Source organism: Patella vulgata, chromosome 7 (assembly GCF_932274485.2).
Source record: "Patella vulgata chromosome 7, xgPatVulg1.2, whole genome shotgun sequence".
Lineage (NCBI taxonomy): Eukaryota > Metazoa > Mollusca > Gastropoda > Patellidae > Patella > Patella vulgata.
Genome location: NC_065885.2, coordinates 35491858 through 35515319, shown reverse-complemented (window position 1 = coordinate 35515319; position 23462 = coordinate 35491858). Strand labels below are relative to the sequence as shown.

Here is a 23462-nt window from a genome sequence, read left to right as displayed (position 1 = left end):
TAGTCTGGTTGTAGTAACTTTCTGTCAGTCAATTTATATGCAATGAAATAAGAATTTAACCTAAAAGCACAATAAATACAGTTAACTTTATCATTTTTATGTGTAAAAGTTAAAAGCACATAAAATAAAAATATGTAGATATGTTTGGGGAGAATGCTCAAAACAATTGACAGGTTGACAAAATATTTGAAGTGAACAACCCTGCTCACAGTTAACAAGCAGATGGACTATATTTAATCACACACAAGATACATGTCATGTAGGTATTTTATATTTCATGCTTTTTTATTATAACTTTAAAATATCACAATATATAGTGGGTAATAAAAGAATTAGAGTACAATAACAACTGTTAACAATTAACAGTAAATACATCATAACAGATTTTAAAATAGATAAATGCAATAAGCATAGCTTGAAATACACGTAGTTTTATAGTACATTACACAGGGTATTTTAAAATTACCAGATAAAATACTATGGATTTTTTTCATCCGCATTAATGTTACAAAATCTAAGGGAGCTCACATTGTTTAACATCCTGTGATTTTTCCGAGCCCATGTCCATAAACTTTTACCTAAAGGCTCCATGTTTATTTGCATCTTCAATTCAATATCAAATCTCACGAGTTAAACTAGGTCTATCAGGTTTCTCTGCTACCAATGGCCGTCTTGTTACGCTTAAGCAGCATAGTTCAGTAAATACTGAAAGGAACTGGTCTATTTTTGGACTGATATTCCTATTAGAGATTAAATTATCTCAATAGTGTAGATGAACACAACTATTTACATGATTTCTTGTCAAAACTTTAAACTCAGAATAAAATAATCTGATTGCAAAGTTGTTTTAGGAAGAAAACTAGGTTTTTGCGAGTACTTTCTGCTTTATTGAGCTTCTTGAGGCAAACTTTACTAATTCCAAAAAAGTTTGCCTGAAGAAGCTAATTAAAGCAGAAAGTACTTGCAAAAACCTAGTTTTCTTTCCTAAAACAACTTTATTTCTAATATCTAACAAAAAGTTGATTACATATGATTGAAATTTATATTGTTGTTGACTAAAAGCAACTACATGTATTGTCTCTGTGTGCCTCTAAACTGATAAAATCCTTTTTTTCCAAAACTATTTTAATCTACAAGGTATAAATAGGTACACTCAAATTATGTAGGCCTACCCAGTTAAAGTGAACATTTGGGGAATTGGCACAATTTATTTCTGAAAATTTTGATGATTTAAATAAGTTTTTATAAGATAGGGGATGTGAATACATTATGGTCTCACACAAGTGCAACAACACCTGGGCCCCTATGGTTCAGATAAAAACTCAGTCAGAAGATTATCAAATAGTTTTTCTCTGTTATCTTTCTTTTTCTGTTGTGTCAGAATTGTTAATTTATCGGAAAAAGATTCACAGGCAAGTGTTGATGTAGGAATATACCTCAGATTTCAAAGAAATGTTTTATTAAGCAGAGATACTCATGCCTGTATTTCCTAGGCCTGAAAAAAAATCAACAGTAATAATTTCAACTTAGCAACTACATGTATCAGAAGGCAGGAAATTTATTATTGTGGAGTTCGGATATGACTTGCATCAAATGAAAAGTACATTCAATTCTGCTGGATGGGTGTAAACTTCAACACTATGGACACTTTAATAATATAAATGAACACTACTGTTGCCAAAACATAACTATATTAGACATCAGGGTAATAATATTTGCAAAGGTCAAAGGTCAATGAGTGGCTAGGTCACCAGATAGTAGGTCAAAAGTGAAACTGGAAGTAAATAAAAACCAAATTTCAAAAATCGGCTCCCTAAAAATTGTTGCCATTTTGGACCAAGTTCCAAACAAAAAAAAGTTTTCATAAATCGGAATCAAAATGGCAACTGAATATCGATTTGAAGGTTTTTTGTAAAATCCAATATGGAGGCCAAAAGGTTGAAAATGTTATTGAACAAGGTATTGGAAAATGAAAGATAACATTTGGGGCTAAGGCTAACACCACCATAATATGTCATTTTTAATCTATTTTTAAAATGGAGAGAACTATTGATGTTTGGGTAAAATCTGAAGACCTCTGTAATTTCCGGAAGCTGTCACAAATTTTTTTTAATATACCATTTTGAAGGCCTCAACGTTTTCCTTATTTCTACCAAGTTTCAAATACTAACGAAGATATGCCATCTTAAATGTCGAAAAAAAGCTGAATAAAACTTTCGCAATTCTTTGATGCTAAAACTAATTGAGTCAATTTCCGAATTTCGAAAAACTGTCAGTCAGAGCCCCTATGGGATTCATCCAAAGGATCAAAAAATGAAAACAGGGCGAAGGTCCATTGAGAAATAACCGAGATATGGGCGATCTGAGATCATATTTTGTCCCATCCGTTAAAACACATCCAGTTTGTCAAAAGTGACCCAATTTATATTTAATAATTAGTTCCACGTAGGCCAACTATATCTACATTGGCAGAATGTTTGCACCATGCAGTTTTGGCTGCAACTTCTGACTAAGATCGGCAAAAAAATAAAAAATATGTGTTTTGAGCCGAAGGTACCGAAACACATGATAATTGATATATAAAGTAGAAATTAAACTTTAGATACACTAAATAATATCCTTAATATCAACAGTGGTATTGAGATTCTTATATACAATTCTTAAAAATATAGCAAATAAAAAATAGTTAATTAATTATAAATGATTATATACATCTACGTGTATATTGGAACACAGAAACAGAACAAATAAACAAACTCTATACACTGAAACACTATGAACTGAACAAATAATCAAATACAATACACTAATAATCTCTACCATTATAATAATAAAATATAGATCTATATACATTCCACAGGAAGACTTTCAGAAATCTTTATCCTACTTCTAATGACATCACCATTAACAAAAATACTCACTATTATTGACTAAGTAATTAATTAATAAATTTCCAGTAAATTTCTAAACGGGTTGAAAATCTGATCAAATTTGATATCCAAACCTGGACATTGCACCATATAAAGAATGTGCTACTCTGAACATAAAGATGACAACTACATGTACCAACACTCTTAACATGAAACATCTGGAGGACAAATTCAAATATCTCGTGTTGATGTTAAAGCAAGTAAAGCATGTGTCAATCAAAACACTGCAATAATGAATTCGACCTTCAGTTTAATTTCTACTTCTATTGAATTATAAGTTTTATTTTGTGCAAATTAGAAATAACTAAAAAAGCAATAAATGACATCCCTGAATACATGTGATTATTAATATCAATAAATCATATCCTTAACTGAAAGCGTAAAGTTCTACCTGAGTTTGATTATAATAAAACATAGAATAGAATTAGTTTAAAAAAAGCATTATGCAATATGTACCTATGTTTAAATACATAGAGAGAGAGCGAGAGAGATTATACATTTGGATAAGTAGATATTAATAATACTACACTGTATACATGTATATTGTCAAGTGATGTAGTAACTTACATTTTGTAAACCAAATATTGCTATATTACACATCTTGAGATGCTAGATTTTATGATAGAAATGCTATTAAAATACATGTAGTTACATTATATTTTGATTTTTAGGCCCTACTTAAATTCTAGACTTTCATCTCAATAATAGTTACAGCAAAACATTAGTTATATCTCTCCTTCTTAAATATGAAAACATTCAAGACCGTATATCAAGAAATGGGGTTTAAACTCCAACTTTTCTGCACCAAAAGGGCTAATGAAGACTGTCCATAGATATTATTATTATTATTATACAACACTTATAAAGTACACATCCTTCACTCAATTGTCCATAGGTGGTATAAAGGTTACAAAAGGATATCACATCAATACAATAAAATATGTAAATATCTACATATATAGGATTTGAAACACGAAGCTCAAAATTCATTTGTAATATAAATGTATATAAAAGTAAATCAAAATAAAATAAACATCAGATAATAATGATAGTTAACTTTCATATGCTTTTAAAAATAAAGGAATTTCAAGGTTCTTTTTAAATCATTCAACCTAGGGGCAAAGTGGGATCTTATTCCAAAGAAAAATACTGATCCTTACATGTACATAAATAAAGGTTTACAGATTTTGGTTTTAAAACATATTGTCAGATAAACTTTGAAGGTTTCTTAAAAGCATATAAACTTTAGATTAGGTAGGGACAGTATTATCAAAAACATTTTTGTAAGTAAAAAATAAAATCCTAAAATCTATGCGATAAACAATAAGTAACTTTTTATAACAATTAGGGTGTGCATGTACATGTGTAACTTTAATTATCTGTATAACATGTGTATGTAGGTATGGTATGTATTACATTGTGTACAGATTACACTTTACGGAACAATAATAGATCAGAGTTTATTCTATAACATGGACTTTCTTCCCAATTACATGAACAGATAACACAGTCTATAGTATAGCCTTTCTTCTGGCTCACACAAATTTCACTGCAAAAATAACACTATAAACACAGCAATAAAACTTCAATTAAAGGAATATTCAGATACTCCAAATCATCTCCAAGGATATTTTTATGGTATGAAATAAATGAACACAGCAATCACACATTTCTTCCATCAGAAATACATCCAATATCAATGAATAACAATAATACTCCATATTTTGAATGAAATATTTATATTTCAAACACTTGAACTTCAACACGGTTAAAAAAAATAATAATTTCATTGATTTTATTCCATCTTCTTTTTGCTTTGTATATTTATGGAATGAAAATTGTAATATAATTTGTATACATTTTTTCATTGTGAACACTTCATCTATCACTTCACATCATGGCTAGTCGCTAGCCCTACATTCTTATTCCAGGGAATTTACAACAATTTGTGCTCTTCTTCTGGTCTGTGAGTTGTTTCATAATCCAAGTGAACAAATGCACGCTCCACATCACTTAATTTCTCAAGTTTCTGTTGCAGAGTTTCTCCGATGTTATGGGCTTCTTTTAAAGACATTTCTTCTGGAAGCACAATATCTACCTCAACCAAAAAATTATTACCAAAATGGAAAGCTCGGACAGTGTCTATTAGCAATACAGATTTATGATGATTTAAACAAATCCAGGTGATCTTACTGAGGAATCCTGGTTTTGCTGTATGACCAGTTAACATTTTGATTTGTTCTGAAACAGAAGACCAGAAAATAGTAAATTAAATGCTAAAAAGAAAAACAAACCATAAGAAACACCTACAATGTCAGACCCACAAAAAATATACAGATACTTCATTTATGGTAAGATATGCTAAAACTAGTAACCATATTTCTGGTATGATACATGTACATGTATGTTAAACAAATAACATATTTCTGGTATGATACATGCATGTTAAACATATTTCTGGTATGATACATGCATGTTAAACTAATAACATATTTCTGATATAATACATGCATGTTAAACTAATAACATATTATGATACAAGCATGTTGACCTAATAACATATACCATATGATACATGCATGTTAAACGAATAACACATTTCTGGTATGATACATACATGTACATGTTAAACTAATAACACATTTATGGTATGATACATGCATGTTAAACTAACAACATATTTATGGTATGATAGAAGCATGTTAAACTAATAACATATTTCTGGTATGATACATGCATGTTAAACTAATAACAATATTTATTGTATTAAACATGTATGTTAAACTAATGACAATATTTATGGTATGCTTAAACTACCTGTAATAACCACATAAGCTACTACTGACAATTATGGTATATGCTTAAACTAATAACCATATTTATTATAGCCACATTTATGCTATGATATCCTTTATGGTATGCTTAAAGCTTATAACCAAAATTCAGTTCTGATATGGTTAACTCTCTCATTTAAAATCATAACATTTATACAGTTAATCAGTTACACAAAACCATTTTGAAGGTGAACGAAAATGAACAATCTACAGTTAGAACTTTTATTTCACAAAAACATATAACTTTTTATAGGTGAAATTAGAGGCATTAATAGCTATGAAATATATAAAATAAGATTATATATACCCCAGCCTGTTCTCCACCAACTAAACAGAATATATCCACTTATAACAATAGCACCACAGGGATCGATGTACTTCACATCTTCCGTGGAAGATTTGATAACAAATTCTCTTGATCCTAGAAAAATAAGATAACATATGGTATGAACTATGGTAAATAGTGTGTAATCTAAAATACATGTTAAAGATTTGATCTTTGAAAAGGGACTTAACAATTTGATGTGTCATTTTCATTATCGCTAAAATATTGAATTTCTTGCGGCTTAGATCAATGAAATGCAATTCAACCTAACTCTGTAACTACTCAACGGAACCATTTTTCGATATATACTATTCAAAAAAAGTAGGGGATATTTGATTTTGGGGGCATAATACTAAAATATGCAAATGACTACGAAAAAAGTCACTATAGAACCTAACAGAAGAAACATTTCCAGTTACATGTGACGCACAAACGCACCAATAGCTACCGCATGGAATGCAGGTGATGCTTGGGATCATCATGGGGGTCCAACCCAAGATTTGCACGACTCTGACTTTGAATGTTACAGTCATTGTGGCATTGAATTCCAGGGTGGAAACATCAGTTTAATTGTTTTAGTGACCAGAAAACAAATTTTGATATGCGTCGGCTTACCCAAAATGAAAGGTTACGTGCCCTTGGCATGCTACAGATCGGCACAACACAGGCGGTTGTGGCGCGGACGATGAATGTTTCTCAGTCTGTCATAAGCAGGCTATGGTCCAGATACCGTGATACACAATCTGTACAGGACAAACCACGCTCAGGTCGACCAAGGGCGATAACTCAAGCCCAGGATCGATTTATCCGTACCTTGGCCTTGAGAAATCGTGTCATCACAGCAAATCAGATCAGCGCTCGTCTTCAAACAGACACTGGTGTGAGAGTGAGTGGCCAGACGATTCGGAATCGACTGCATAGGGGTCACCTTCGCGCCCGACGTCCTCGCGTGATCCCTGGTTTGAGAGATCATCACATTCAGGCAAGACGTCGTTGGTGTAGGGATCGTCAACACTGGGATAATCGACGCTGGAGCAATGTGATGTTTTCAGATGAGTCAAGGTTCACTGTTGATTTTTTGGACAGACGTAGGAGGGTGTGGCGGCGTCGAAACGAGCGCTTCCAAGACGTTAACGTCATCAGACATGATCGATTTGGGGGTGGTTCTGTTATGGTGTGGGGAGGCATCACTGTTGCTGGAAGAACGGCTTTACATGTTGTTGCAGGGCGTGTTACAGGCCAGTACTACCGGGACAACATCTTGGCAGTCCATGTTGTGCCGTTCGCACGACGTCATGGCCGCCGTTTCATCTTCCAGGATGACAACGCAAGATGTCACAGGGCCAGGATCGTTACAGGTTACCTCCAACAACAGAACATCACCACATTACCTTGGCCAGCACTGAGTCCCGACCTCTCCCCCATCGAGCATGTCTGGGACATGCTTGGACAGAGGTTACGTCAACGTCAACAACGTCCTGCCAATGTCCAAGAACTTGCTGCTGCGTTGCAACAGGAATGGGACAATCTGGACCAAAATGACCTTAGACGTCTCATTAGGAGTATGCCACGTCGGATCAATGCTCGTTTGGCAAACAGAGGAGGATTTACCCGTTACTGACTTGGTTGTGATGCTGTGGTAACTTTGCTGTTTGACCCCGGGTATCATTTTACCCTTATAATGGTCAGTCTGTGCCTTACTTAGTCTAACGATCATTTGGAATAAATCGATGAATGTGAACTTCATTTCATTTTGTCATTTGTTTCTTCGTCAGTTTCATTAGGTGACTTTAATAACACTTAAAAATCAAATATCCCCTACTTTTTTTGAATAGTATATATTCCTATTAGAGATTCATCTTTCATATTCAATTCAAGTCTTAAGAAATAAACCTGTTTTATTTTAACAGCAAAGACAACTATTAGATGTATTTCTAAACCTGATATTTTAACTGCTGGCTAGACATTGACTTGTAACTGCCTGAATGATGGCTCGAATGTAAACATTGATTTTTGGTTACATCTTTCGTGGTCTAAGGGGAGACAACTTACAGGAAGACACCCACAGTTAATAATTTTGACTGAAGAAATTTTGTTAACCATGTCTTTTCGTGCACTGCAAAGGAGTAGAGGAAAGGTGATTGATAAACCTCAAATAATTTTCTACAGTTGTTGTCTGTCACAACATACAATCTAAATTTTACTCTGATTAAAACATGTTAAAAAGTACATTATCTAGAGCTTTATTATTTGATAGATTCTGAAAACTGTCATTTGAGTTGAAAGGTCAACTTTTATTAAAGCTCATTTCTACATGTAGCTGTGTGGGGCACGCTACTACTATTAGCATATACTTAAGTGAACTTTATTATTTCTGCAGGCAGCCCAGTGCCACCTTGATATTAAGACCATCATATTTGATATTAATGTTGGTATCAAACCTTGAAAATGAGATAAAATCAGTGGTTTAGTTTCTGGAAAAATTTAATTAACCTTGCTGGTAGCAATAACAACCCAGATCAATGAACTGATTTGATTCGCAAATAGAGAGAACAATATTTACAGAACTACATAACATATAAGTAACCATCGACAACAACTCTCAGTAGAAGACAATACTAAGAATGAAGAATTGAGGGTTGAGGAGTTGATTACTTACCTAGATAACCACATATAATAGCTATAAGATTAGACAGAGTGTCGTTTCTATGATCCTGCATCAAAACTTTAACAGACGGATTATTTTTACCTTTCCAATAACATAACACAAACAAACCAAACTTTATTACTGCAAATACACAAAATACAATTTGATGACTTTATTACTTTAGATAAAACATCATTAATTTGTTTTGATAGATATCAAAACCTGAACAAATAAAAACAAAGACTAAGTCAATGCACCCCATGCCCTTGCTCTTTTTTGGAAGGTAGTGGCATAGATAATCTCTGTGTTATTGATAATCAACAAATAAATATTAGTAGTGGTTGTTTTGGTTGAAATACCAAATTTATTCAACTGAAACAATTCTAATTAGCAAAAGGCACAACGTAAATATATTCTGAGTGGTTTCTGGCCATCAATAAATACAGTCCAACAGGGTTGAGAGGTTTTATTTTTAAAGCATTACATGCTTTATTGCTACAAAATTGTGATAATGTGTATTCATCTGGAAATCATAAATAACCACAATTATCAAAATATTAGAAGAACTATTCAAATTTTCTAAATAAAATATTTTCAAAATGTTGAACTCTCCTGCCATTGCACATGACATACACACAGGTAAATCAGACAATATACTATACATTTCTGTTGACATTACATTAAATATTTAATGCAACAGACACAGGTTAATTTCATTTTCAGTACTTTCAAATGAAATCAGCTATCTTGGATTCCTTTTTCTAGGCCTGCTAGTGAGACGAAAAAAAATGTGCTTTCATTCAGCAGTACGATTTCAAGGGTGACTCTGCATTCATATAGGTTGTTTCCTTTATGCCACAACTTCACCCTATCTTTTCTACTATAAAATGCTGTAATTATTAATTGTTCTTACCTACTGTGGTACTAGTTATAATAATAGTGGTTAAATTAAATGTAGGAATATCACCAGAATTATTTACTAATCCTACAATCTTCTGTATTGATTCTACTAACAACTGGAAGGAAGCCAAGGACATTATTACAGATAATATAACTATAGCAACCGGTTCCAGACGGGTTCTACCTGTATTTAAATAGAAAAAGTTTTTAATCCTGTGCCAAAAATAAAGTCAAATTTGGAGGATGGAGGATTATTAATCTATATAAAAAGTGCTTCAAAATCCCCAAATTTCAAGAATATTGTCTATCTAGAAGATATAAAAGGTCATAACTCAGTCAATATTAATGCTAGGTCCACTTGACATGGAATGACCCAAATGTTTAAACCCCAGAAATTTATAATAACATTAAAGTACAACTAATAGGTTGAAGATGTGTGTACAAAGTTTCATAAAGATATCATAAATGGCTACAGAATTCAGAAACAAAAATGGGATGGAAGGATAGACAGAGCCAATTTCAATATGCATGCTCATTTGGCCCCCATAAATTCTTGGACAATATCCCTTGTTTATCCCATAATGTTGCTTTACCGTAAACAAATGCCTCTTTCTGACTACTTTAAGAAACTGATTTTTAGACAGTATGCAAAATCCGAAAAAGATTTATTTCATAAATTAATATCAAAATTTCTACTTGAACAATACATACTTACCACTAGGATAAAGATAAATATTTCGTTTTTTCATGGCACTACTAGTCCACCATATAATAATACCAGAGAGAAGATCTACTGATGAATCGACTAAACTAGATATTATAGATATAGAACTGGACATTGATACAGCTATAGATTTACCCACTAACAATAACTAGAAAATAAAATCATTTATATTAATATCATCATAAAAAACTTTTTTTTTAACATGAATCAAAGATGTTGTTTACTTATAAGTAACCCATATTGCTTTTAATTAAAAATAAAAACGATGGCTGTGAGGATAACTGTCACTCATGGTTTATAAACAAAAACTCTTGTAGGGTTCAGAATGGTTGAAACTACATGTATTTCAATACTAGAAAAGGGATTATTCTGGACTCTTCCTTTAAGAACAAAAGATAAGATTATATGAACAATCCCTACATTCATCTGTCTGTTTCTGTTAAAGTTAGGATTTTCCCTCAAAAAGTCCATACATGCCATTCAAGATCATGGCGACATGGGCAATGCATCAGAATTCTGATTGGGTTCCAAAGAATCCTAGCAAATCTTAATTTGTGTTCTAAGGTTGTGGCGACAGAGCAGTAATTCTGTGATAAATCATTGTGCGATTATTGATTTCAATAGATCCTCCTTAGGACTTGACCAACAATCCAAGTAATCTCAAAAACTCTAGAATGTTTGGATGTGTTCCAGTCTTTCCAATTATCAATGGCTAGTTCGGGATTCACCAGTAACATTATAAATGTTGTCTTTATATTGTAGTGTGGCATTTAAAAGGAAGTACCTAGGAAGTTTTTAAAAGTTAATCTAAGTAGCTGTCATCATCATGTCTTGTTGTAATATACAATTTCTTGATGAACTGAATATAGACCCTAATTGTTTAGTTTGAAGTCAAAGTGCCTCCTGTAACTTACCAAATTTGCAAAAAATGATATCCTAGAGAGTATTAGTGCCATATGTTCAATATCGGACTGCATTTCTTGGCTGTTATTATCTGGCCCATGTTGTAAATTTTCATATGCAGTAATTAATTCATCCTGGGCTTTATAATACGATCTGTAACAGAAATAATACAATCTTTAGAATATGATCTATTGAACAGGAGTAGTATAATCTTTATAATATGATGTGTAACAGAAATAATCCAATCTTTAAAATACCATCTGTAACAGAAATAATACAATCTTTTAGCACAATTATTACAGTACATGTAGGCATAAGAATGTTCTGATATAATTACAATGAACTGTTATATATTACCGTATTCTTCGCGAAAATTGAGTTCCTGACGGTGAATTAGGACCTTTCTTTGAAGTAAATATATCAATAGACATTTGCCATGACCTTTCAATATCTGAAATAATCAGTAATGGACTCATTTATCAAATCAAAGGAGTAAAATCTACTGAAAAAAGATTAGTACGTACTACCGGTATTTGAGTTGGGTTGACGTAAAAAGAAGCAAAGAACAGTATTATGTTGATATTACAGTAGCCTATTTTTCATTTAACAAATGACATAAATGCCAACTGTAAAAATAAATCTGGTTTTAAGTAAAATCGACAAAATTGTAGAAAGAACATACCAGGGTCATATATATTACTATTAACTGGAGCAATCTCTGTCATATGAATCCCTCCTGTAACTGATTCCAAACTTGCCTGATGTGAGAGACATCGATGAGACCAATATCGTGGCGCCAAACCCAATAATGAATGTTCCATATCTCGTTCATCAGGTACCACTATAAGAGAACTTGTCATCTGAAGAAAAAACATAAAATCAAATTAAACTGGTTCTTAAGATTTTATTAAAGATGCATTATGTAATATCTAAATCTATCTAATGTAGATCTTTTGCATTGGTATACAGACTCGATGATTGTTGAGAAGGGGACAGAACCTGAAATACAAGGCAAAATTTTGGGTTATAGGCGTCTGTGAGAGGTGAAAATGTGGAGCTTACTGTGTAGGTACCCCCCCCTCCCCCTTCAAAAGACTACTTGGAAAATTTGATGGCTGCAAATGCATTTTTCTGGCGCAAATCATCTTAGTGGGAACCTAGCATTAAGACAGTTGTATGAATATCTTCTATTTCTATTGTAACACCTCACTGGTTTGTACGATTAAAATGAATAGTCAGACCTTTTATGCTCTTTAACGTCATCACATGTGTAAAAATAAAATAGATATTTGTGTGACTTCTTTTGTTGAATAATTATACCAATAATAATATATAATACAATCTGATAAAAACACAAAACCTGAAATGTCAGAAAAGATTTTGGGTTACAGACAGCGGTTGTCTGGGTGAGGCGAAGGAGCAGAGTGTACCTTGTAGGACCCCCGCCCTCAAAATAAAATTTGACAACTGCAAACTCGTTTTCCTGCTTTTTCAGATCGTGAATACAACAACTTTAAAGGGACCGTCTCGGAAATAAAAATCTGTGTATGTATGAAATTTTTAGCACCAAAATATAGAGGAATGGTGTATTGACTTTGTCTCAAAATTTCAGCTCAAAATATTTAGTTGTTTGCACGTGAATGTCAAAACCACTCATTCAAACACGTAACCCTTTTAAGATTTCGGGTCAGTGTTTTCGTTGGGTGACCTGATAATCTATTGCCGTTCATTTACAGGTCTATATAGTGCATGACTTACGTGCTTTACTTGATAATGAAAGGTAAATTTCATCTACACGTTATTTTCATAAAATAATGGTCTGGTTTTATCCAGGCACCGTTTAATAGTGATACAGCTTGGGACACCTTTTGAAAACATATCATGTATATTGAGTTAGTTGCTCGGCCCAAAGGTAGAGGATTTTAAGGGCTTTTACACAAAATTAAGCTGTTTTATTCTCCAAAATATAATGGAGACTGACCCTTTAAAAAGAGGTCTAATATAGTCTAACTTGGGTGTCTGACTCGAATTCCAATCAACCAATCAATTGTTTACATTCCACAGAGATGAGCCCGTCGGGAGAATTGTTTGAAAATTTAACTGCCGCAACGCGTTTTCCTGCTATTCTAGCCCGTTCAATGTGGTCCAATATAGCCTACCTTAGGTGACTTACCTGAATCCCAAATCCCTAACAACCAATCAATCGTTGCTTGGTATGAGGGCGTTGCAGTCACTGAGAAAATTTAGAAAATTTAACCGCTGCAAATGCATTTTTTTGCTATTGTAGCCCATGAACTAAAAAAGTTTCCAATCAATTTGCAACTGTAATAGCATTCACAAGGTTCTACTAAGTGAAACAAGGACCTCAACTCTAAAAGTAATTAATGTAAATGCTGAAATTTAATAGATTCTTAATTTAACTAATTTAAATAATGTGTATAAATTTCAGACAGATCGGATGATAATCTAAGTCTGTTAGAACATTCACATAGTTCAACAAAATGAAACAAGGGTGATAACTCTAGAAGAAATTCCGAATTTGCTGAAATTCAATAAGGTTCTTTGTTTCACAAATCTAATTTCAGACAGATCAGATGAGAACTTTTGTCATTTAACAAAGCGAAACAAGCGCTATAACTTTTGTTTTTAGAGCGTTTACAAGGTTCAAGAAAGTGAAGTAATTTACGGAAACTGCTGAAATTCAACAGGCTTCTTCTTTTTTGTTTCACATATTCAAATCAGTCATATAAATGTCATACAGAATGGATGATAACTTGTTGTCAGAGCGTTCACAAAGTGCAACGGACTGACAGGAAATACGGCAATATATGACCACATTTCCATATGGGCGTATAAAAATGGATAATTGAGAGTGAGACTGTTTATTAGCGGTAGCAAAGATGATCAAGACTCAAGACTCCACTGTTCTTCTAATGGCAATGGCAATAACTCTGCTCATAATGAAGTAAATTGACTGAAATTTTCAAAATATTCTATTTTCATTGTCTATTTTTAATTATTATAGCGAAAACTGTGAAGCTCTTTATCTAAATATTACATAATGCATCTTTAAGTTTAAGATATTTATGTAATTTGTAAATGAAATGTAATGGAGTTTAACGTCCTACTGTTCTGCTCCTAACCTGGGCTAATGAAGACGGGCATACGCCATACAGTGTGCTATGAGGGAAATTTTGCCGGGACAGCGGCACTACGGCCTACTCTTATATTGAATTCCAACTGCCAAGAGATCTTTACGTGCACGCCAATGTGTACACGGGACCTCAGGTTTTCGTCCCATCCGAACAACTAGACAGCTGTCCTTGTCAGGCCCTCCGTCCTGCATCACTGACAAGGGGAAACCAAGCCGGAAAATCTGGATCGAACACCCGACGACAAGTGAGATCTAGGCTTGAAATATCACTAAGGATCTTCTCGACTCATGTCTGACTTTGAAACTGCTTGTGAGGCTCATGTCCATACAATCTCAACCACAGTGGACCCCTATATAAAAAAGAAGTCCCATAAAAATCACAAAATGTACAAACCATCTCCAGATTTCCATTTCTCTCACAGTCATACTGAGATAAAATAAAATCAGGAGCAGACGCAATAGACAAACTGTCCTTTTGTTTCTCTTTCTTGTCAGCCATCTTTCAAATTTTTATCTGTTCATTAATTACCCATCCTGTCAAAATAAATTAAACAAAATAAATATCAATTATCAAAACTTAATATAAGCCTACTATTGTGAAGTCTTTAAAGTTTCATAAAAAAACAAACAAATAGTGCTGTTTGTAGTGTAATCATATCCTATGACTAACTTCACGTGATATCTATTTAAAGTGCCTGATTCTAGAACTGGAAACTTAAGTATTCATATCCGTTATGGAAACTCTAATAAAACAAAAGTGACATATCAATATTCATAATCTTTATGGTTGACAATTACATTACATGTTAAATCTTATCCACAATATATTGTCAGTACTATTAACTACCATTAAAACACAGATGTGACGTCAGTTTTGATGTTGGCGTACCATTATTTCAAATATTTATGTAACTTCAAATTATTATTTCAAATAATGGTACGGGCAAAGTGCCAACCATACATTATTTATACTAGTTGAAATATTGGACTCATGTGACGTATTTCATTGAAAAGCACGTGCGGGATAGTGCCAACCATACATCATTTATACTAGTTGAAATATTGGACTCGCGTGACGTATTTCATTGAAAAGCACGTGCGGGATAGTGTCTTATTTTTTTGCGTTGTTTAATGGTCTCGTGCAAGACATTGTGTAATATATTGAAACTACAGCTCGGGACTATGTAAATTTGAACAGTAAATTACTGAATTAATCAAAATGACCAGAATTATAAACAAAACCATTGTGTAATATATTGAAACTACAGCTCGGGACTATGTAAATTTGAACAGTAAATTATTGAATTAATCAAAATGACCAGAATTATAAACAAAACCATTGCAGCAGTAATAAAAAGTGTCTCTTGAAAATAAATAAAATGGGGTTTAACATCCTACTGTTCTGCTCCAACTGGGCTAATGGAAATAGAGAAATGTGTATGGCCTTTCTTACTTTCCTTTTGTAGGTGTCATAGCCTTTAAAAAAAATATTTTTAAGCACTAAAAATTTGAACCTCAATATATCACGACTGTTTATCGGATACATACATGTAAACAAATACTCATTTGTAATTGTTAATATGGAGAATTGAAATTTCATCTTAAGCACACACTATCAAAAAAACTTGAGAACTACATGTATAAGGTGTCTACAATTTTCTGGAGACAAAGACAATACATACTTCCAAGCAAAATCCATTAGCAACCCTTGAATTTTGATAGCGATCTTCCTTATACATTAATAAAACACAGTTTTTATGGGATACAATCACTAGTTTTATTCTAAAAGTATAACGTTTCGACAAGTATCCTCTTAGGTCTTATCGTTTAATCAAGCACAATGACATATAGTAAACTTGAGTTCAATGTATATGAAATTCATAGTGAAACTATTTACATAGATTAAATAATAGTAACTAACAGAATCCATAATCTGTCTCTGCATCATATGAGAAAGGTTAAATTATTGCATAATTTGTCTTTAAGCTTACTAATCTGGAAGACGCTTGTTGTTGAAGTATGTGGCAGAGATAAATATATCTGGTTATCCCCATATTGACGCTGAACATAATCTTTGAGTGGCATTTATCCATGTAGCTAGTCAACAATCCCAGCATGTTTGAAATGAAATGAAATGAAACTTTTCGTAGAGAGTGAAATAATTGATAGTCATTCTGTTGACCATGGGACCAATATGTAAATACATGTACTATGTATGTACATACACTCAAAAGTGTAAAGTTGTGTTGATTTAGTATTCTCCGGTCGTTGGTATAAAAATGAAATAAAATGAAATAAAATGAAATGGGGTTTAACGTCCTACTCCAAACTAGGCTAATGAAGATGGGCATACGCCATACAGTGTGCTATGAGGGAAATTTTGCTCCGACAGCGGCACTATGGCCTACTGTTATATCGAATTCCAACTGTCAAGGGATCTTTTATGTGCACACCAATGTGTACAGGGGACCTCGATTTTTTCGTCCCATTCGAACCACTAGACAGCTGTGACCAAGGCAAAAGCTTCATGTAAAATGGATGTGCATTGTGCACACAATCCCAGCAAGTATATAAACTGTTACTAATACTATGTCTATTAAACCTGTTAATGACATGATGTTAAATTAATGTAAAATCAATACTTTCATTTGTCATGATTATGACTATTATGATATAAAAATTAATAACAAAATATTAATTTATATTAATTTATATTCAACTAAAATATAAAATTACATGTATGTCATAAAATATACCATCCTACTGCGGCAGGCTATTATTAATCTATGAAAGATATTGTATATAGGTACATGTAATACTACCCTGCCAAATTACTAATTGTTATTTCAAAGATATGCCAGATTGGTCAATTCTGTGTTCTTTAACAATTGAATTACATTTACACCCTAGTTTTCTTCATTGGTTTCTACCAATGTTGTTTTTAACCCAGTGGGTATTTTTTTGTGTAAAATATGGTAATTAGGATTAAACCATGTGATTATTCTCAATTATTTTAAATTCTATTTGTTAGATGTTTATAACCATTGAACAATCCTTTATTCTAAATATTTTTTTTATATTAAAATTTCAAACTGCTATTAATTTTTCAAGTAAAAAGGTGATGAATGAAAATTTGGAACAAATAATTCTAAAAACAAAAACTCAGATTTCTTAGAATATTTAATGTTTATTATTACTTTTGAAAAACATGTCTAATTATAGGGTGAGAATTTTGAAAAGTCTGAAACATAATTGAATCCATTCTTGTGTAAAATTTTACTTGAATTTTCATATCTTTAAATATCTATATTTCGTAGAGAAATCAACACGCTTTACTTATAAAACTAATCTAAAGAGACAGTCTGCGTGCCAGTCTTTATATGGCAGTCATTTCAATAAAAGTATGGCAAATTTGGTATATGGAAAGTACATGACATTGTATAGACGCCCAATCTTCCTAGAAAAATACTGGATTCCCTGAAAAACACCCATGTGGCAAAAATGTCAGGGTATCACTAACTGTCAGCCTGTTGGCTTATTGTCTGCCAGCCGGATTTAGGAAGCGGTTGTTATTTCTTGATTGAATGGTTAAGCGGTTTTGGGAACTGGCGGAAAAAGAAGTTGGCTACAGATAAGCCAAGAATTTACTTAGGCTTCAATATGTATAGTAAATGGACAGTGTAAGTAACAAACTAACAACAAATACATTCTGAAAATGGGCCCTCCCTCAATCAAGTTACGGGAGAAACATGGCTTCTAAAAATAGATTTTTATATCTTCGGGTATTTCCTTGCGAGTACAATGTTTTCAGAGGGATAAGAAGCAAATTTTTGATAGATTAATTAGTTTGAATATGATTTTAGTCCAAATATATCATCAAATCACCCAGTTTGTACATGGGAAGTAGATGGGAAGGCATCTTTAATTAACCCCAAATATTCCTTCAATAATTAGTTGCCCAAAACTACTCACACCGTTACCATATTCACAAAAACGTCTGATTTAAAACCAAGTATTCCCAGCTTGGCATGTAGCCAAAATACTTGTTACAATACAAGAGAGGTTTTTTTATTACTGGTACAGGGAACATTCAATTTTGCATGGGATTGTAAGAAACATATAGTTTTGAATATAGCAAGGTTATTGAAACTGTATGTTGTGTAGTCTGTAAGCTATTTTAGCAATCATAGGGTTAAAAGAACTAAACCTATCTCAATAATATTTTCCATAATATTATTTACTAAAAACATGAATTAGAATTTTAAATTGGTCCATTTCAATTAATATTGTTGCTATCTTGCCGTGGATCCTAATATCTAATATTTAAGACACAATGAACATTTTATAACCAGTACACGAGTTGTGTGTGCTATGGTGTTGGGCACCATTTGTAATGAACACAAAAAACATATATCTTAAAAAGACAATGCCGAAGTTATAAGTAATGACTGATTCACAAACGGCAATATAATAATTAAAAAATGTGAAGAATGGACTAAGCAAGCATAAATGACTGTCATTCAATTTAGACTTCACATATTTCACCGAAACTAATTGATTAGAAATTACAATTTAATTTAATATTAATCGCTTTACCATGAAATTACAATTTAATTTAATATTAATCGCTTTACATGTTTGTACATTAATGTTAAATTAATTGTGCTTTTAGACCCATTTTCGTCTATTTTAAGATTCCAAAGAATAGAGCCTATCTTGATTCTTATAAAAACATACTACCGGTATACTAAGCAGCAAAAGAAACGTCAGGTTGGTATGTTACTCTGAATAGATGCATTGCATAAAACATGCCAGATGTTTTTATTGTATAAATCTTTGCGTCAATATCCAAAATGACAGGCATATTAATGATTCACAGTCTGAGACTGTGGGAACACACCAAAGACCCATCAGTACTGAACATCTTTGGACACTTAATAATGTCATACCGAGACCAAACACAGCTGATGGGTTGCGCCAGACTTTTCCTGAGAGTGTGGTTCTAGGTGCCAATGGCGTTCATCAATCGTCTGGTCCACTCCATGTACAGATGCTGTGCTGCTGTTATTGACACTCGCGGTTGACACACCAGATGTATAGACTGTGTACAGACTCTAAACCTTCTTGTAATGGTGATGATTAATCACTAAATAATGTGTCAACATATATACTGTTCACAAAAAATTGCTTTGATCCATTTAGTAAGTCGTTTTCTAGAATGATTTGATTAAAGTGCCTCTCTGATTTTTAAATCGTACTGACGTTTTTTGTTTTTTTTGCTGTTTAGACCTCTATTGCCAGTATTGGCCCTATAGCTATAGTAATAGTATAAGTATGTATACTGCCTACCGGTCTTCAACCTTACAACAATCAATTTTGAACAAAGCTATCAACTTGAGCCTAATGAAAACCCATCGCCTTTATCCTCGTAGCTACATGTAACGTTAAAGGCTACACGGAATCTAATGTTTCGTGATTGTGACCTTTCACGATGACCATTATTATCATTATCAATTACCTAGAGTTTCTAGGCGCTCCAGCCCGTCCAGAACAAGTGATACGATCATACGCTGACCTCCTAGTCCTATGGCTATGTCGCATCGTTTATCACAGTGTTATAGTTATAGGATTATCACAATATGCATACCTACACGTATTTGAAGAAATCCGTCAACTCAAACATAAATCCTTTTTAGTTTTTTACACGAAGAACAAATCAACAAATCACATCGTCATTTCTTCCCAGATTTATTTTTGTTGTTATCTCCCTTGACATCATTCGTAATCATCCGTTTTTTTCTTACAATGTTCCCAAACTCGCTAGTTTTGCCGATTGATAAATGTGCGGGTAACCGAAATTCAATAATAAACACCGGAATTCACCAAATATCAGAATTGCCCGCAAGGCCTGTCTATTTACATATATTTAGCATTAATATTAATAATTAATTACTTAAAAACACCGGAATTCATTCTGAAAACATATAAACACCGGAATTCACTATCGTCTATCAAAATATCAGGATTCGCCCACAAGCTTTACATATATTTTGCATTAATATTAATAATGAATTACTTAAAAACACCAAAAATCACCGATATTCACTTTGAACTTCATATCCACTGCAGATTAATTAGTAAAATAACTACTGAACACGTCAACGCATCAGGTGTTGATTTAAGGAATAATCAGTATATAGAGGATATTTGTCGTTTTAGAGTGAATAACATATTTTATTTCATCTCTAAGCAAGAAAACTTATATTTTCACGAATGCGTAGCATGAGTGAAAATATAAACGTTTTCTTGCTTAGAGATGAAATAAAATATGTTATTCACGACAAAACGACAAATGTTCTATTTATTTTATGATTTTACAATCATTTTAGGTAAAAACAACATGCACTACTGCTAGCCAGTGGAATAACACTTTTATTTCACTGATAAAACGCGGTATTCCACTACTGATCATAAAATAAAAAACTTTATTTGATTGGCTTATTATTACCGAGTTAATTTTCGAATAAACTTAGCTCGAATAAACTAATTAGCTCATCTACACTGAGAACGTTTTGCTCTACATCCGAGAAATGGTTGGTTTGACATTTTACATGGAATACTGATGCAATCTAATCATAATATTTTCTTTCCCGAGTTGACCATCGGGAAATATCGTTTTAACCGTATCGCTAGACATATTAATGATCGAGTTCTTGATTTGTTTTTATGAGATTTTATTTTATTTGTTTTAATTGCTTACAATTGGTGCATTCTAGTATTCTAGTATTAATATTAATGCCAAGTATAAGTAAATACAATTGTCTTGAGGGCCAATTCCGATTTTCTCAAAGTGAATTTCGGTGTTTTAAAGTAATTTATTATTAATGCAAACTATTAGTAAATAGGAAGGCCTTAAGTGCAAATTCCGATATATGAAAGTGAATTTCTATGTTTATATGTATTCAATGTGAATTCCGGTGATTTTAGGTGTTTTAAAGTTATTTTAGTATTAATGCAAAATATTAGTGAATATTATAGCGCTCTTGAGCAACTCGTTTGTTTGATATTCAGCGTTTTATAAATAGATAATTATTATTATTATTATGTTGTTTATTATTATTAAGGTCTTAAGTGCGAATTCCCGTATTTGAAAGTGAAATCCGGTGTTCGTATGTTTTCATAGTAAATGTCGGGGATTTTCGGTGTTTTTTAGTAATTCAATATTGATATTAATGCAAAATATAAGTAAAAAGGAGATCTTGCGGGCGAATTCTGATATCTTCAAAGTGAATTCCGGTGTTTTTATAAGTGAATTCCGGTGTTTTTATAAGTGAATTCCGGTGATTAGTCTAACCACACTGTACTTGATTTTACATAAATTGGACGACCCCATTCACAGGTGGGATAATAAATAATTATGGACCTATGTGTGAAGTCATGTCGGCAATGGGTGAAATTTAGCGTCACAATTGTAAGTGATCATCCTCAGTAAGCCCACCTGAGTTAATCTATGGGGGGGGGGGGGGGGGCACGTTTTCATATTATCTGCCATTGATGATTGTGCTATTTTTATCGACCAATCCCATAAATAGTTAATTGCAAAGGAAATTGGCAAAGGGAAGTAAATCTCATCGGGTAAAGTAAGCAAAACACAAAGGCTTTCCTTCAAGTAACAAGGTTAGGAATTAGCCAGCAGGTAGACTAAATGAGAGAAGTCCAAATTATACTAAATGCGTATTTATTGACAACAAATTACAATTATTAACGAAGACCGGACAGGTGTTTATATGTGTGTGAAATAGCATGTAGGTTCAATAGTTTTATTGGGAATCAAATTGCCAAACATAAGTTCAATAATAATAAACATAACAGAATGAAACATTTCAGAAAAAGAACGAATAGTAATACATATTTATACATATTTGAAATCAGCGAAACATACTACAGATTTTGATAATATAATTAAATATAAATGAATTAGAAAAATATACATTATTTACATACTAGTAAATCATTCAGTAAATGGGCATATGGTTATCTAGACCCTTATAAAACGAACGAGAAACGAAGGCCGTTTCATAAGAAAGACTGCAGGCCCGTAGCTAGCGTGGTGGGTGTGTGTGTGGCAAGGGTGCAGCTGCCCCCCCCCCACCGGAAAGATTTGGCGCCCTTTGCCCATTGGGGAAAAATCAGCTCCCCCATTGGACGCATTACGAAGCCAACGACCAACGTGCCAATATCAGTATGGGCGCCACATAAAGCCGAGTGACAATGGTTGGGCGCCCACGACGAGAATATTATAGGTACGTTAAAGTCGTATTCCTTCCTTCAAATTTTACAATGTACATATCAAAATATCATAATACGCCAATATCGCAAATACAGTCTCAAAATTGAATTTTTCCGTCATTTTTAGCGCAAACCCAATTTTCCAACAGGTGTATCCACGGTGTACTGTTCGCTGTGGAACGTTAGTGTAGATACATCGGCGCCCCCAGAAGCCTTTGCCCCCCCCCCTCCCCCAACAATTTTGGCTAGATACGGGCCTGAGTAAGACTGGTTTGTAAACTGTTATTTAGTTGGTTTGTAGACTTTAGCTACAATCAAGGCCTGGGCAGACAATTTGAAATCGTGGAAACTCTATGGATTAACCCAGGGTATAGTGGAGTAGAACGGAATGATGACCACTGGGGAGATACCGAGGATAGTAAGTGATAAGGCATTACAGTCGCCCTTCCAACCTGGTGAGGTTTTTTTGTGGGTTCTCAACTTTTCTCCCACTGCTGTAGACCCCTACGCACAAGCGGATTAATAAAATAAAACTCTAATATATCATACATCCTGATAAAATGAAAACTTCTTTATATCAATTATTAGAATAGAAATGATAACCCTACCATGCTCTTGTCGAACTACCTAATTGTCAGCTATGAAAATATGCCTGTAATTAAATCAGAAATATTTTAACGATGCATGTCATAAAGATCTGTACTTTAGTATATATATTTAATATATTTATGTCACGGATAGCCTGCGTTTCAAACT

At 33.1% G+C, this 23462-nt stretch overlaps 1 protein-coding gene across 6 annotated transcripts; it reads right to left on the bottom strand.

The window, feature by feature from the left end:
* Positions 1 to 255: 255 nt before the first annotated feature.
* Positions 256 to 20183, bottom strand: LOC126828537 (uncharacterized). 6 transcript variants are annotated; one of them, XM_050558345.2, is made up of 10 exons: positions 20065 to 20183; positions 14812 to 14951; positions 11946 to 12123; positions 11621 to 11714; positions 11275 to 11416; positions 10352 to 10508; positions 9650 to 9820; positions 8749 to 8877; positions 6072 to 6185; positions 256 to 5171 (listed from the first exon to the last, which is right to left on the bottom strand). In XM_050558345.2, the coding sequence occupies exons 2-10, from the start codon at positions 14914 to 14916 to the stop codon at positions 4867 to 4869; spliced, it is 1395 nt and encodes a 464-aa protein (XP_050414302.1). In that variant the 5' UTR covers positions 14917 to 14951; positions 20065 to 20183; the 3' UTR covers positions 256 to 4866. The 6 variants fall into 6 exon arrangements, with proteins under 6 accessions (XP_050414302.1, XP_050414303.1, XP_050414301.1 ...); XM_050558346.2 differs by having other exon boundaries at positions 20069 to 20156; XM_050558344.2 differs by lacking the exon at positions 20065 to 20183 and adding an exon at positions 19936 to 20053.
* Positions 20184 to 23462: the final 3279 nt, after the last annotated feature.